Genomic DNA, 15,721 nt, shown 5'->3' on the forward strand with positions numbered 1-15,721 from the left:
TCAGTCAGTTGTATTTTTGTAATATACTGGCATATTCCTGAGTGTAAAACTTCAGTTTTAAAGAAAAGTGAAACAAAAAAAGACAAAGAAAATGGGTACGTAGGGAAAACCTTTACTATGAACTAACAAAGTCTCCATCAGAACTTCTCTAATGTTTAATATTTAAAGAAGTATATAATGCTGAGAGCTTTAGCAAACAACTTTTTTTTTAGAGAAAGCATTGGAATATTTGCTAGCTAGAAAAAAAAAGTGGAGGGATTTTTGTTTCTGAAACTCAAAACACTTGGAATATGTTGTTAAATGCAAACTGAATTAAAATACTTTTTAGTTGTCATTTTGATAATAAAGGATAGCATGTTTTACCCATTCTTATTGTACAGATGTTCATAAACAGTGAAATTTTGATCCCATTCAGCTTGATGAGACCTTACCATTGACTTCTTAGAGGCAAGATTTCTTCCAAAACCTCTGTTCACAGATAAAAGAAACTGCTTGCTGGTATACTTCTGCAGTTTATATTTTAATTAATATAGTATGTATTTTTAGAAGGATAACAAAATAACAAAATAACCTATGCTAAGATTAATCTTAATAAATTTTAAAAAATTAAAAAAAAAGCATTGTAAGAGGTTTTTGAGTTACAAAATTTGGATGAGTCAGTTATTTAGTTACTTGTGTATTGACATGAAGATAGGTCAACTGACATTAATCCATTACTTGTGTACTCAAAACAATTCAGTTACATTAATGAGGGCTCAGGACAGATCACAGCTTCCAAAGTTGCCAGATGATAGACTCAGTGCTAATTTGGTTGCCTCTGTTGGGACTGCCCTGTCAAAGCTGTTGGCAGCGCTCATCTGAACGGTGTCTCTAAAGGTGCCAATGACCAGAAGCATCTTCTCCTTCTGTTTCATCCCTGCACTAATGTTTTGTCAGCTGTAGAGTACAACTAAACATTACTCTGTCATTGAATTGAAAAGTGATTGGAAGAAATGTATAGTAATTTTCTTTCAAGTCTCTGGTTGTAAGGGTTCATGACTGATTTTGTTTTGCAGCTAGAAGTTTTTCAGCCTTTTTTCATTTTCCTGAACCTTCCATACTCCGTCATCAGAGGAGAGCAGTTCATTCTGGAAGTGAACATCTTTAATTATTTGAAAGAAGAAGCTGAGGTAACATAACAATCTCTTTATCTTCAAATGTTTCTAGATATTGCAGGGTTTTCATCACTGGTGGAGACCGTGTCTTTATGAGAACTGGTGTACTTTCTTTAGTGGGCAGACTTATTTCTCTATACACAAAACAGGTGGCAGCTTATGAAAGCACCTTTTCAAAATTAATGCTTTGTATTGCAAATGTTACTGTATTTACAGGTTACTGTGCTCCTGGATATGAATGATGCTTTTGAAATTATTCTGACATCCAATGAAATAAATGCTACAGCAAATCAACAATCTATATCTGTACCGAGTGAAGATGGGAAAACTGTTCAATTTCCAATCAAGCCAAAACAGCTGGGAGAGATTCCCATCAAAGTGACAGCAGTATCATCTGCTGCTTCTGATGCTGTTATCCAGAAAGTTTTAGTCAAGGTAAACAGTCTGCAGCTTGGCTTGTTCCTGAAGTAAATTGTTCCCAAAACCAGGCTACATAGTGCAGCAAAAAGGCAAACCAATGTACTTGTCTGCCTCTTGCTCTGTATGGTTGGTTTGGGGTCAGGTGGCTTTAAGTGGAAAACACTTCTTATAAAATAATTTTTTAAAAGTCCTTTAAAATTCTTTAGATTCTCTTCCAGGCATGAACAAATAGATCTGTTCTACTACAGACAGTTTGTCCAATCCTTCTTGAAAGCAAGGTGAAAGCTGTTTGTGTATCACTGAACCCCTGGTGCTGCAACTAATTTAACAACCTGTGCAAAGTGGACTTGCTGACTGTTTCGGATAAGTGCAATCGATTTCGCCATACCTCTGGCTTTCATTGAGGCCTATTTTAGATTAACATTTCTGTATTTTGCTGCAGGTGGAATTTTAGCCTCCAGACTTTCTGGTGAACCAGACACTGATAAGACTTGCCTAGCTTTGGATGTCTAAGTCTGATTCATGTTAGGCTTCATTTCATTGGAAGGTGGCAGACATTTGTGTATCTCATCTTGCAATAAAAGCTTCAGATTGTAGAACCAAAGAATGGCTGAGGTTGGAAGGGAGTAGCATGACCTTCCTGCTCAGGGCAGGATCAACTACAGAAGGATACTCAGAATCCCTGTTTTTATCTTTATAGGCTGAAGGATTGGAACAGACATATTCTCAGACAGTCCTTTTGGATTTGACTGGGAATAAACGACAAACAGTGGCAAAAACTTTGGAATTCACTTTTCCTTCTGATGTTGTAAGGGACAGTGAGAGAGTGCAGGTCACTGCTGTTGGTAAGAATTGACTTTATCTTTCTATTATTAGGGAATTAATTAAGGCATTAATTTTTATTTAACTGCAATGTAAGTAGGTTGAATCATTAAGTCACAGTAATTTACCATCATGCATTAGGCTAAACATTGGGAGACCTTATGGATAGAGTGTTTTATTCCTTTAATTTGTTTAATTTATGACAGTATGGTGTTTGTAAGGTATTTTCAGAGTTAAAAGGTTGAATTTGGATCAGAAAGGTCCTGCAAAGTTTGCTAGTATCCTGTTCTAATTCCGCTCTCTGCAGAATGATACCTATAACCTGACTAATTGTTGTTTACTGTGACACCTGGGCTTTGATAACTGTATGTGAGAGAAGAAAGAAATGAAGTTCCAAATACATACCACTATTGAACCATTTTCGTGGATTAAATAGATTTTGGTTATGTGGGGTTTTGTTTGGTTGGTTTGGCTTTTTCTTTATGGCAACTCTTTGAAATTACTCTGTAATTGGAAAGGTCTATAGGGAGCTGCGTCAGTGGGCATAAAGTTGATCAGTAGATGAAGTATAGTTTCTGCCTGCTTAGAGGTGTTTAGTAGAAACATTTCTAATATATAATATTTTCTCCCAGTTTAGATTATACCACCCTTTATATATGAGGTATGCATTAATTTGCAGTAAGCTTTAGTTTATTTTGGTTTAATTTTATCTTTCAGGTGATTTACTTGGGCCTTCTATCAACGGTTTGTCATCATTGATTAAGATGCCTTATGGCTGTGGTGAACAGAATATGATCAATTTTGCTCCGAACGTTTATATTTTGCAATACTTGACTAAAACCAGACAGCTGAGAGAGGATATTAGATCAAAAGCAGTATCGTTTATGAGAAAAGGTTTGTATGCATAAAAGAAAGATTTTAGATTTTTAAGAGCTCTTCCTAGTAAAAGTCAAATCTGTGACTCTGCATCTGGTGTTGAAATATTGCTCAGTTTGTGTCATGAGAACTGGAAGAGAAACCTATTTTTTTCTTTTTCTTCCTCTGTAGTCTGGGCTGATAGAACTAGACAGCAAATTATTTTGTTTACAAGGGCAAGTTTTCTCAGAAGAAGATTGTTGGTTTTGTATAGTTGCTTTTTTTCATCTGAGAAATGCATTTTAGAAGATAATTCACACGGATTTCCTAGATGGTTATTACTTCTCGTTCGATAAAACCACATGTGAGGAAGCATTTCTGGTCTCTGCCTGAGGCACAGCAGTATAAAGTGAGTCAGTGAGCAGAGTGAACCATATTCATCCCACATCTTCAGTGACACAGTCTGACCTGATGTGTCCTTGTATAGCTCAAGGAGTAGCATTTGATCTCCTGGCTGGCTTTTTTGCCCACAAAAATTTTAGGCTTGGTCAGAAGTGAACTCTGTGCTAGAAATCAAAAGCTGGAACTTTTGAGGTGGAAATTGTTATACATGTGAATCAGGAGATTCTCCGGAACATCACAGAGTTTGGAGACCACAGTTGCACTCTGGCTTTCGGATCAGACAGTGTCTGACTGTGGTGTCCCACACTTGCCACGAGTTAGTCTCCATGCTAAGCCTGCTTCTCAGAGAGCAGTGACACCAGCCCCATGTGAGCTACACCCCTACCAAGACATCCTGATGACATTTTCAATTCTTGTTTACTCTCTCTAAGTCTTTTTTTGTTTGATTTTTTTTAAGTTGTTGACATTTCCCTTGGAAAAGGCACAGCTCAAAATAAATTTTCCTTTCATCAAGATTCCAATTTTCTGTCAAAGCAGTTAAATTATTTTTTTTTAAACCCTTCCTGCTACATGGTTTAGTTAAAAAGTACAGTGGGGAGGAAGCAATGTGTTATGTAAACAGCTACTCTGAAGTTTGTAAGCAGTCTGTCACTCTTTTAAGACGGAACTTTGGTACCTTAGTTTTCTGAAGTTTTCCAATAGTGGATTTATTTAAGTTATTTCAAAGCAAATGAAAATTACATATTTAAATGTCACTTACATACAGATTGTATTGTGTTCTTAACTTCGTTCCGAGGCTCTGAATTGAGGTATGTGTTTTTAACACTGTAGGTGCCAAAACATTTGGTATGCTGAAATATTCGTAACCTTAACATAGAAAAGAGCCACAATCGAAAAATATTCTGTGGCTTTTCTGCTTTATTTTAATAATTGTTTTCTGTTGTTGCACTGATTATTTTTTCAAGTGTAATCTTCAAGTTGAAATTAACTTTAGCTTAAGATGTAATTTTTATAGGCTCTGTTTTTGAAAGGATTGTTATAAGGTTTAATTGAAAACAGACTATTTCACATGTCATAATTCACCAAGTATTTAAAAAAGTAACTCCAGATTCTGAAGTAAATATAATTAATTTATGGATAAATACTTGTGAGAAGAAGGGATCATATAGCTAGCAGAAGCTGCTATGTGAACTTTCTTTTAGCAGTTTTATTTACTTAGAACAAAGGCAAAGCCAAAGGAAAGTTGCCTTTTAAGCATTTAAGCACAATTCTTAACTGTGTTAATGACAAATTCCATCTTTAAGTCACTTTTTCTGGAATGAAAAAAAAAAAAACCTGGTTGGTCTAAAAGCTTTGTTGTTAGACCCAAAGAGGTGAAGATTTTGAGCAGAAATTCCAAGCTGTGTAAAAGGTGAGATCCTTTAGATCTTTCACGTCTTTCTGAAGTCCTTTCCATCCTGATACATTCCTCTTTCAGCCTTGCGAGCTCTTTTCAGCGAGCCTCCTACATCTCTTGGGTTCCAGCCAGCCCTCTGAGAATAGCAGTGGACATCTTCATAATGGGATCCTTCTTTTCCTTCCATGTGTTGACGTTTGGAGTATCGTTTTTCACGTGTGATTGAGTGTCTGTTGGACTGAGCGCGGTGGTTCGCGGGAGTCTCCAGGTCTCCCGTTCCAGCGTTCCTGCAGCTCTTCCCGTGGCAGATGCGCTCGTGCTGGGAGATTTTGCGTGACTGCAGCAGGGCTGGCACTGAGACGAAAGCAAACAGAATGTAGGAAATAGCCGAGTGATCTCTCTCCCTCTGGTTCTGCTCATCTTTCTGATCCCTCCCCAGCTTATGTTCTGAGATGAGTTTGTGCCTGTGTAAGGGCTGCTCAGAGGTCTTTGTTAAGCAGGCTGAAAGTTGTAGTCTAGTGCTTTTACACTACCAGCAGAATGATGGTTATAATACTTACTGCTGTATATTGCCAGTTCTGCAAAGAAGCAGAAGAATTTATTTCCAGGCCTTGCAGTCAGATACTTTTGAAGAGGAAGCAGTCTGTCTGTGTATATGTATTTGTGCTCCTCATAGAACATTATCTGGAGGCTTAAACTTCAACAGTGACTTTTGCTTTTCTTGGGGAGAATGCCACTCATTCCTCCTTTTTCCTTCCATTTAAGAATGCTTTTACTTAGTATCATTGACTGAGATGACAGGTATGTCTGTGTCTGAAAGATTAATCAGTTTTAGTGACATAATTAGCCACTGTCATGCTAAATACATAATAAACCTATATTAAAAAAAAAAATTTGATTGCAAATTTTTCTAAAGAAGACTCAAAAGCTAGATTTGCTGCTACTGGGGTTACATGGGAAGGTACCCAGATACACTGTAGCAGATTCACAGCTTTGTTTCTCATTCTCTTCTATTACAGACAGACTATGACTAGCAATTCATCTTATACTGGCACTTAGATTGAGGGACCAGACTATTTGTTCCTCAGTAATTAAGGGTATGGTTCACTCCCTGTGTATCTACAGTCAGGATGGTATGGAAGTGGGTGATTAATCCTTTATCAGTGAAAGCAAGGAACATTTTTCAGGGTTGTAGTTAACAGTTGTAACTGGATGGACCTCTGGGGACATATTTGTGTAAATTCATTCATTTGTGTAGGACTTGATGGTTGCCTGAGAGTTTTCTTTCTGCCTGTCTGATTCTGTATTTTGTCTGTATCTATCAGGTCTTTGATTAATGAGTATACTTTTCTTAATTATAATAGCTAAAATAACCAAACCAAGGGAAAAGACTAAGTGGAGGGAAAGAAAAGATGTGTTACGAAATGCTATAAATAGATGCTGTTGTTATTCTGGATTCACAAATGGTAGGCAAAATGCAAGGGAAGAAAGGAACTGTTGTACAGATAGATTTTTGTCAAGTTTAAAAATGAGTAGCATATCATAGAAAGCTCTTAATTTCTAACATGAATGAACACTGGTTCTGTACAGAAGTCATCTACAAGTGATTATGCTGCTGGTGGTTGTGAGCAGCCAGTGACCCTCTGAGGCCCCTTTATTATGGATGTTCTTCAGTCAGGAGATAGCTGCACTTGTTCAGGTTATTAAAAAAAATCTTAGGATAACATTTTAAATAATTCTCAGGATTTCAGGATCTTCAGGTCTTTTGAAATTTTTCTCTAATTTCAGAACAACCTCTTCCAACTTGCCTTTTCTGATAGCAAGCCTGCTGATTTGGCAAAAACCACCTGAAGAGGAGGCCTGGTTTTCCAGCAACATTTGTAGCCTTGCCCTTCCAGTTGGAAAACATTTAATTTTTACTTGTCCTTCCTTCTGCTGTAACGATAGAGCACTTCTGTAGGTACACAAGATCCCCAAAATGATGAAGCAATGAACCATAGAACAGAACTTCTCTGCTCTGCTCTCATTGCCCTGCTCCTGGAAGCCCCAGGTGTGTGGGAACACATCTCTGCAATCTTTGGGTGGCTGATGAGCAGCCACAAGAGTTTCTGGTTCTCCTTTTGTAGATGGATCCTTTGGGTTACTGCTGCCCACTTCCTCACCATTTTCTATATGTTTTTTTGTGTTCCTGCATGTCTGGGAGTTTTTTTTTTTAAGAAATACAAGCTTAAGTTATGCCCGTCTCAACCTTAGAAAGTGCCTTGGTTCATACCAGCAGTTTTAGTTCCAGTTCGTGCAGGAACCCACATGAGAGGAAAGTATTCAATACCTGTCTCTACTTTTCCACTTCAGGCTACCAAAGAGAGCTACTTTTCCAGAGGGATGATGGCTCTTTTAGTGCCTTTGGAAATGAAGATCCCTCTGGGAGCACATGGTGAGTAGTTCTGCCAGAATCATTGTGGAATTTTAGATTTTTAGATACTTTCCCTGCATCTGTAAAGTTTTTGTGAAGCTGGTAAAAGTTTCCAACTGTATTAGCCTTCTGCCTGGTTTTCATTAGGTGTTTAGGCCAACTCTTTCTTGCTGGATAACATATTGTCAAAGGCATTATTAGGACAAGGCTTTTTAATTTCAGGAAAAAAAAAAAAAAAGCAATGATGAATTATTTTAACCAGGGAAATAGTTTAGTCTGAAAGTTTTTTCTGTTGCTGTCCTCAAAGGAATGAAGAATAACAAATTAGTTATTCTTGCACTTGACTGAAACCGTTTAGGGCAGTGTGATCATCACTGCTTCAATCAGATTATCAGTTATCTCCCTACTGGAAGCTGAAGACTGACTGAGTCATTTTGTAGGGGGTGAACAGAGTTACTGGTGGTAAAAATTTTTTCTACTTGCATCTGTCACACTTCCTTTTATTGAGACTGTAAACAGAGCTGAAAAAGTATTTTGAGTGCTGAGTTTCACTCCAGGAAGCATACAGAGCATAGTCATGGAAGCCAGATAGATAAGGGAGAGAGGTTCCAGCACTTTGTTCTGCTAACCTGTGCGCAGTTTAGATGTACTGACATATTTCAGTACATGCTTCTGTCCCTGGTGCTGTGCCACTGAATGAGACTTTCTTCTGGACTCAGTGGGCATCTTTCATTGACATCAGCAGGATTTGCCTTTGACTCAGTGTTGATAGATTGGAAGATGCAGATGGTTTACCTATACTGGCAACTCTAGTACTTAAATAGCGCAGTGACAAGTTACATGAATGCACATTTGCAAAGAAGAGAGTCGAGGGATAATGTGGGATTAATAATAAAACAGCAAAGGTTTTTTCAAGGATATCATTACAGGGATAGTGCTGGTAATTAACATCACACCTGGAACTACATTACCTTGTAAGTTATAACTTCTGTCTAGCAGCAGAAGGCAGGAGAGCAACATTTGAATAAAGATACACTGGCAGACTCAGAGTCTATACTCTGTATTTATTTTTGAAACATAGCTGCAGAAGGAGTGATCTTCAGGAAAAAGAACATATCTTAATTTTTTTATGGATTAAGTTTATTCTGCTTGCTTATCTGGGTGAGGTGTGAATTTTGCTCTGCTTGGTAGGGGTGTGTAGAGCACCTTATGCTTTATAGTATTCTTCTGTCATCTGAAACAGAGGAAGCTGTAATGCATGGCTAATTTTGACTTACTTGTTGAACCTTTTCCCCAAGGTTATCAGCTTTTGTATTGAGATGTTTCCTTCAAGCTCGTCCGTTCATAGATATTGACGAAGATGTACTCATGGATACAGCTAAATGGATTGTTCGTCATCAGAAATTAAATGGAGAGTTCCAGGAGCCAGGGAAAGTGTTACACAGTGATCTTCAAGGAGGCACCAACAATCCAATTACTCTCACAGCTTACATCATGTCATCCCTCCTAGGGTTCCCAGATAAACAGGTATTGGAATTCATAAATAGGATTCATAGTTACAAGAATGCTTCATAAATTTTCATAGCACCTGCCAAATGCTTGGTAGTTAATAGAAATAGAGGAATATTTGAACACAGACAAAATCTAACCTCATTTTATTAAATATCCCTTACCTATTTAAAGAAATGCAAGGATGTGTTAAGCCCTTCAGTTTTATATCTGCAAAATCTAAAGGCAGTTTCTGATAGCAAGAATACTGTCGTGACTTGAGTCAAGAACTTGGAAAGAAATTTCTTGGGGGGAACTAGTCTTAAAGATATTAGGCATTCCAATTGATTTAATTGAAATTATTCATTTTCATTAAGACAGTGACAGATCAAAAGGCTTGCCATTGAGATTTTTGTGTGATTCTGAAGGAAATTTTCATTGTTTCTTGGCTGTGATTTGGGACTAGTAATTTCTTTGGTTCAGTAAAAATTTTTCTTTCACATTTTTCTATTCAAAGATATATTTTATTCACTAGATATTCTTCAATATTATCCTCATTTCTAGCATGCTTATGCCATCAAGACTGCTACAAACTTTCTAGAAGATAAATTAGAAGAAGGCATTTCAGATAATTACACATTGGCACTTGTGACATACGCATTGTCCTGGGCAAAAAGCCCAAGAGCGAAGGAAGCACTGAATATGCTGAACCAGAGAGCAGAACACCAAGGTACTGCACAAATATCTTACACTGTTGTACAGATAGATTTTTGTCAAATTTAAAAATGTCTATCACATATCTACAGCTTTGTGTTCAGAATTCATGTCTGTTCAGAGTACAATATAGAGAATTTGCTATGAAGTCCGGAGACAGCCTTAATAAGAAGTGTCCATAAATGAGTGATAATGATAATTCACAACAAGGCTTGGGCCTTCAGTCTCACTTACTGTGTTCCTGCTAGGAGTACTGTGGTGCTGTTGAAGACCATGACTTGTCAGTTTTCCTGTTTTACTGTGCACCTCATATGATCAGCCTGGTTAAAGAGAAATAGATGGATGAAGTTCACTATTCCAATGTAGTTTGGAGAGATCAGGAGGGTATTTGGGAGCAATGAGTATTGGCAAGAAGAGGCAAAGTACTGGACTTTCTATAAGGCAGTACAGAGATCTGTTGCACTTTCTCTGGAGACCTATAATCTCAGTATATTTAGCCTATTTCAAGTTCATCTGAATTCTTTTTCCTAATTTGGGGGAAGAACAAACCATATGGAGTATAAGAAATGGAAGCTTTTTGCTCAGAATAGTAACTGTCATCTTGAAAAATCCAAAGGAATTTGTGTTGTAGCCTAGCAGCGGAGCCTTTTGAGTGTCTATGTTTACTGAGTTAGGTCTTTTGGACAGTCACTTACTTCTTGGAAGAGAAGTAGTCGTTTTTTTGGGAAGGCTTCACTCAAAAATTAGTCTATTGAGCAGCTGTGTTGCCTGAAGTGCCTTCTCTGGTCCTGAGAGAAAGGAGCACTGGAACAACAAGGTGGCCTTTTGAGAAAGGCTTCTTTATGTGAGCACTTCAGGCTGACAAGGCTGATCAATGTAAAATTCACTGAAATCAGTTGAGTGACTATTTAGAATTCAGCCTTTTTTTGTATCTAGATTCAAACATTGCTGAGGAAGTACTTAAGTCAGTCCTTTATGGAACACATACCTAAACATTAACACAATGTCATAGATCATTGCCAGAGCCCATGTGTAAGCATTAATGAAGAGGCTTTCCCGAAGACTTTCCCAGAAATCCAAAGACTTCAGTCTGGATCAGCTTATTATTGGTTCCTTTTACAGGAGAATTTCGTTTTTGGGTAACACCTGCTTCTGAAATTTCTGACTCATGGCAGCCACGGTCCATTGATATCGAACTTGCAGCATACGCTCTGCTCTCTCATTTTCACCAAGACAGATTAGCTGAGGGGATTCCTATTATGAAATGGTTAAGTCATCAAAGAAATCACCTTGGGGGATTTTCATCTACTCAGGTAATGCCTTATTTTAATAGGTTTTGCTATACTTTCTAAACAAGCAGTGTATATTTAAAAATGAAAAAGGACCATTTTTACGTAATATTTACTGAGTTTTGCTTTGCTGTAACAGCCTTGGTTATGTACAAACTTGCATTATTGGCATCTTACTCCTGAATTGCCAGTTTTGGTATTTTTGGCAAGTCTAATAAAAAAGAGAATTAGAGGGAGACCTTCTTTATCTAATGTACTGATAATAAATAAAGAAGAAATAGTAGTGCCTGTGGAAAAGTGATTAAACATATTTTTGAAATAAGTATGATGAATATATATGCTTGCTTCCTTTACAAGGAGAGAAGCCTCTTTTTAGTCTTATCATGTGTGGGTCCTCAAACTCCTGAAAGGCTATTAACTTAGCCTTTGACTAAAGATAGTAGGTTTTAGAAAAACAGCCTAACCTAATCCCTCTTTTGGCAGTTGGTCTTAACTTACTTATGTACTTTGTCTTTATTATTGCATAGATTTTTAATGGGCCATGAAATTTGGAAAATCTTCACTATCTCCAGGAGGTTTCCATGTTATTGAAGCCACATCTTGTAAGCTGTGCTGGCATCTGAAAAATTAGATAGTACTTTGGATTGTATTGGTTTAAACTAGCTTTTAAATGAACTACAAATGCTGGTCACAGTAAAATGTCACATTTCATCATGCTGCTTGGTACCAAGGTGTACAGTCTATCCTTCATTATTTTCAGATGCTGGTTGATATTAATCTGAGAGAAATGTGTTCTGGGTAAAATGCAATTTAAGAACTGGCATGGTTCCCCTGAAGTATTAGCTTTTTCCTAATGTGCTAATTCTTGCTTATTATTTAGAGAGGTTGATTGAAGTTTTAAAACTTTTCTCTATTCTCCATAAACCTATTTTACTTGGAAGTTAGAAAATCTAGCAACATATCATTTACCCTTGAGGGTTAAAATTAAGAAATTAATTTAATCTTTTTGTTCTTACATAGTCTAAACTGTTTAGATTTCAAAATTGCTCCAATATCTTCCTAGATGCCTTTTTTTAATTTGTAGAAATAGCTCCATAATTTTTCAGTTAGCTTCTAAGTTTGCTTTAAAAAATAATGTTTGGAGTGTTTCCTTCCATGAGTTTTTTTACATAAGAAACTTAATATGTTGTTGAACAATAAGGAGGAAAGCATTAAGTTGCATGTGTGATGCTTTATAAGTTAGGGTGTAGTAGTTCACCATAATCTGTATACATGATACAGCTTACTGTGAATTTGCAGTTGCTAATCAGCTGATCTATATGACAGTGAAGCAGGTCATCTCAGACAAGGATGTGGCATGGGAAAGAGAGTGGTTTTTTTATCAGTTGAATAGTGAATAGGGGTGAATAGTTAGCCCATACCAGCCCCTTAAGGTATGGCACAGTCATCATGTTGTAGTGAATGAATTTCTGTTATGGTAGAATTTTGTTACTAGAAATGGCCTAATAATAAATAAAGTATCTGTATGCCAAGCCTGAAAGGCCAGTTTCTTCACTCTGACTGGTTAAAAAAGGTGCAAAATGAACTGCATGAACAGTAAAAATCCCTGAGAATAATAGAGACATATATTTGATTACTGTATTTCTTCCCAGAAAATAGTAGATGTTAAAAGTCTCATTCCCTAAATTGTGCTGGAGCAAATGTCCCAGCATTGCCTCTCGTGTTCAAGACCTGGAGAGCTAAGCCTACAATCACACTCAAAGATGAAGAAAAGGATTTTAGGTACATATATGAATGTGTGGTTAAACAATTACACAAAACCTTTGGATCAAATACCGGGGGTAAACTGGGCTGAAACCCTTTAAAATTGTTGCTGAGTGTCTGATAAAAATTCATTTCAGCCTTTTGTTAAAATTAGTGTTAGTAATTTTTCAGACCTGTAGCTTTTGCATCAATGATCAAGGCACCCTGAAAAACTCCTGTGCAGTACTGAGTACTTAATGCATAGTCACTAAATAAATCTAGAAAATAGCAATGTTGTTACTTTCCTCTGTGTCTTTCTCCGTGGTTGATGTGTAATTCTGACTGATGTGCTGTTGTGTCTTTCAGCTTATCAGGTGTTGCACATACCTTGCACAAGAGGAAAACGTCTTTGGCTGGCTCCCACCTCATTTTTCATTCCCACAGTAGCTAACTTCTTGTGTTACTCTCTCTTCTGGGCTGGGATCTTCATGCCAGGGGAATTCAGAGATACGGAGGTGGCTGCAGGAAGATTCCAGCATAATCAACAAATGGGTCAATGCAGAGACTACAGGGTCCCCAAGGCATGGTCTGTGTGGTGCACTGGCTGCTTCTTTTCAATACAGAAGGGTTTGTTTCTCTTGACAGGACACCGTGGTGGCTCTACAAGCCTTGAGTCTTTTTGCAGCTCTCACTGCAGCAAGCAAAACAGAAATGGATATACTAGTGACAGCCTCTTCTTTGGAAATGCCAGAAACATTCTCAGTTGATACTCGAAACCGTTTCCTGCTTCAGACTAAGGAGGTACTGTAAAAAATGAGGAATACTTTTGTAAAATCTGCTTTCAAAGTACTTTGAAAATACTGGTTTGGTCATCTTTCTTTCAGATTCCTCCTGCACAACAAATGAAAATTACAGTATCAGCAGAGGGAATGGGATTTGCTATCTTTCAGGTAGGCAATGCAGGCGATCAGGTAGGTAGTCTTGCTGAAGATATGCTTTCTGTAAGGAAGGTGTGTTTTGGAAGTATTATAAAACATATTAATAGGAACAGTCTTCCAAAATGTCTTAAGTCAGTAGGGAAGCACTAACTGAAGAATGCTATGAATAAAATATGGATATATTCCTGTCGTTCCTGACCAACGGCGTGGCCTTTTAAGTACTTCTGGATGACTGACAGTTTTGGGGCACTTCCATGAGCCAGAGCTGTAGCCCTGTCCTCCTGCAGAAATGCAATGTCCATTTGCAAGACTGCAGTGGTACATTGGCAGACACAGAGTTCAGAGTAAAACAGGTATGTGGACTAGGCAGAAATGCCTCATTAATAACCTGTGTTAAACCATAATAAGGCACATATCAGTACAGAATAAAATTTCATTGCTAATTATAAGAATTATTTTCCTTTCATTGAAGTAGAAAGCAACAAAAACTAAAAATAAGAGGTTAATTACAGCTAGGTTCTCCAGCAATTTTTACAGTGTTCTGAAATAGCATGAAAAACAGAGTCAAAGGGTCCTGCAAACTACAAACAGTAATAGACACTTAGCATCAACCAAAAGTGTGGGCATGGCAGAAAGTGGAAGGAGAAATACTGTATCAGAAAACAGTGTTGGATCTAACTCTATATGGACAGCAGTAGATCTCACTTCCCCGGTGCCCTCTCCATGGCAATTGGTTGTGACCATGCAGGTGTAAGAGCAGACCTTGGAAAAGCTAGCAGAAATACTAGTCTCTGAGCATGAGAGACTAATTTTATTGAAAGTGTGAACTTATACTTGATGACTGTGTCACAAAACAGGAGTTCCTACTGGACTGCTAGTCATACTTGAGAAAACTGATCCAAAGCCACCTTTAAGTGTCTCCAAGTTTTATGCCAGGTCAGATTATATCTCAAACTCCATCCAATCTGTCCTTCACTTTAGTGTTCTTATGCATCTGGGAAGCAAAAAAGAAGCCTGGTGATGATTGGTAAATGTGCTTTGGGATAAAATACCTTTTCAAACAAGTCTTCACAGCTGCCTATGAGCAGTGAACAGCAGCTGTAGATACACCTCATCCATTAACCACCACTCTGCAAAACCCACAGTGCCATAAATCACAACCCATGTTTATTAATTCCCAGAAGTACAAATGAAGTTTACAGCAAAGTTCAAAAGTTTCAGAGGATAATTTAGATTCAGACTTTCAGGCCAAGATAGGAATGAACATTTCAGCAGGACTGTGTTCATACATCTGTGGTTTCAGTGTGCCTGTGTGTGTGATTGTGTGGAATGTAACAAAGTGGGGCACCAGAACAGTTAAGACTACTTAACCTTAATCATTGTTGAGAAATACTCCCTGATATTAAGTCAGTTAATTTGTCAGGTGAGCGGATAAAAAACTTTTCAGCAAATTGTTTCTTGCTGGAAAATACTGATTTGTTGAAATTAATACCTTTTGTGAAAACACATTGGTTCCAATTACATTATTTCCAGTAGGAAAATTTCACATTCAAACTAGCATGTCTGTTGAAGACTGGGCAGAAGTCTTCCACGGAGAACAGCCAGTTGACTGTGGTGGGAGCATTCCCTGGGTGTCTGTAACACCAGGGTTTAAGTTCCTGGTTTGTTGTATGAACATGAACATGTGCTCACAAAGAACTGTTGTTCAGGAACCAAGGCTAGATTACCTTGTTCATTTAGGTCACTGTGCTGTTGCCTCTTTTCCTGAAGCTTTGAGTCAGAGATGCTGTGACTTGATTCAGAATATTGCACTTAACACCCTGGAGTAGTTCCTCCAAAACCTTGTCTTTGCTGAGATCAGTTCCTTCCTTCTGCTTCCTTTGGCAGATCTGGTATTCTAAAAGAAAGAGTGCTGAGGACATTGAGATTTTTCTTTTTCCCAGACAGGGAATCAGGTCTGGATCAGATTTAATAAATCATATAGCATATGACATTGCAATCGCATTTCTTCAGCTGGGTTTCATTGTCTTGGGCCCATCAGAGTACAGTGGTAAGAATCACTGTTCTGGGATTTGGCTTTCTCACCA

The 15,721-nt window shown here is 37.7% G+C and overlaps 1 protein-coding gene across 1 annotated transcript in view; it reads left to right on the forward strand.

The window, feature by feature from the left end:
• Positions 1–15,721, forward strand: part of CD109 (CD109 molecule) — a 72,847-nt gene that overhangs the window by 41,722 nt on the left and 15,404 nt on the right. The window contains exons 20-29 of the mRNA XM_030267458.4: positions 1,056–1,169; positions 1,371–1,589; positions 2,275–2,419; positions 3,114–3,290; positions 7,402–7,483; positions 8,761–8,989; positions 9,515–9,680; positions 10,787–10,977; positions 13,342–13,497; positions 13,581–13,646. Coding sequence (XP_030123318.4) covers positions 1,056–1,169; positions 1,371–1,589; positions 2,275–2,419; positions 3,114–3,290; positions 7,402–7,483; positions 8,761–8,989; positions 9,515–9,680; positions 10,787–10,977; positions 13,342–13,497; positions 13,581–13,646 — 1,545 coding nt within the window. The remainder of the gene's footprint in view (positions 1–1,055; positions 1,170–1,370; positions 1,590–2,274; positions 2,420–3,113; positions 3,291–7,401; positions 7,484–8,760; positions 8,990–9,514; positions 9,681–10,786; positions 10,978–13,341; positions 13,498–13,580; positions 13,647–15,721) is intronic.

This window comes from Taeniopygia guttata, chromosome 3 (assembly GCF_048771995.1).
Source record: "Taeniopygia guttata chromosome 3, bTaeGut7.mat, whole genome shotgun sequence".
In the NCBI taxonomy this organism is placed as follows: Eukaryota; Metazoa; Chordata; class Aves; order Passeriformes; family Estrildidae; genus Taeniopygia; species Taeniopygia guttata.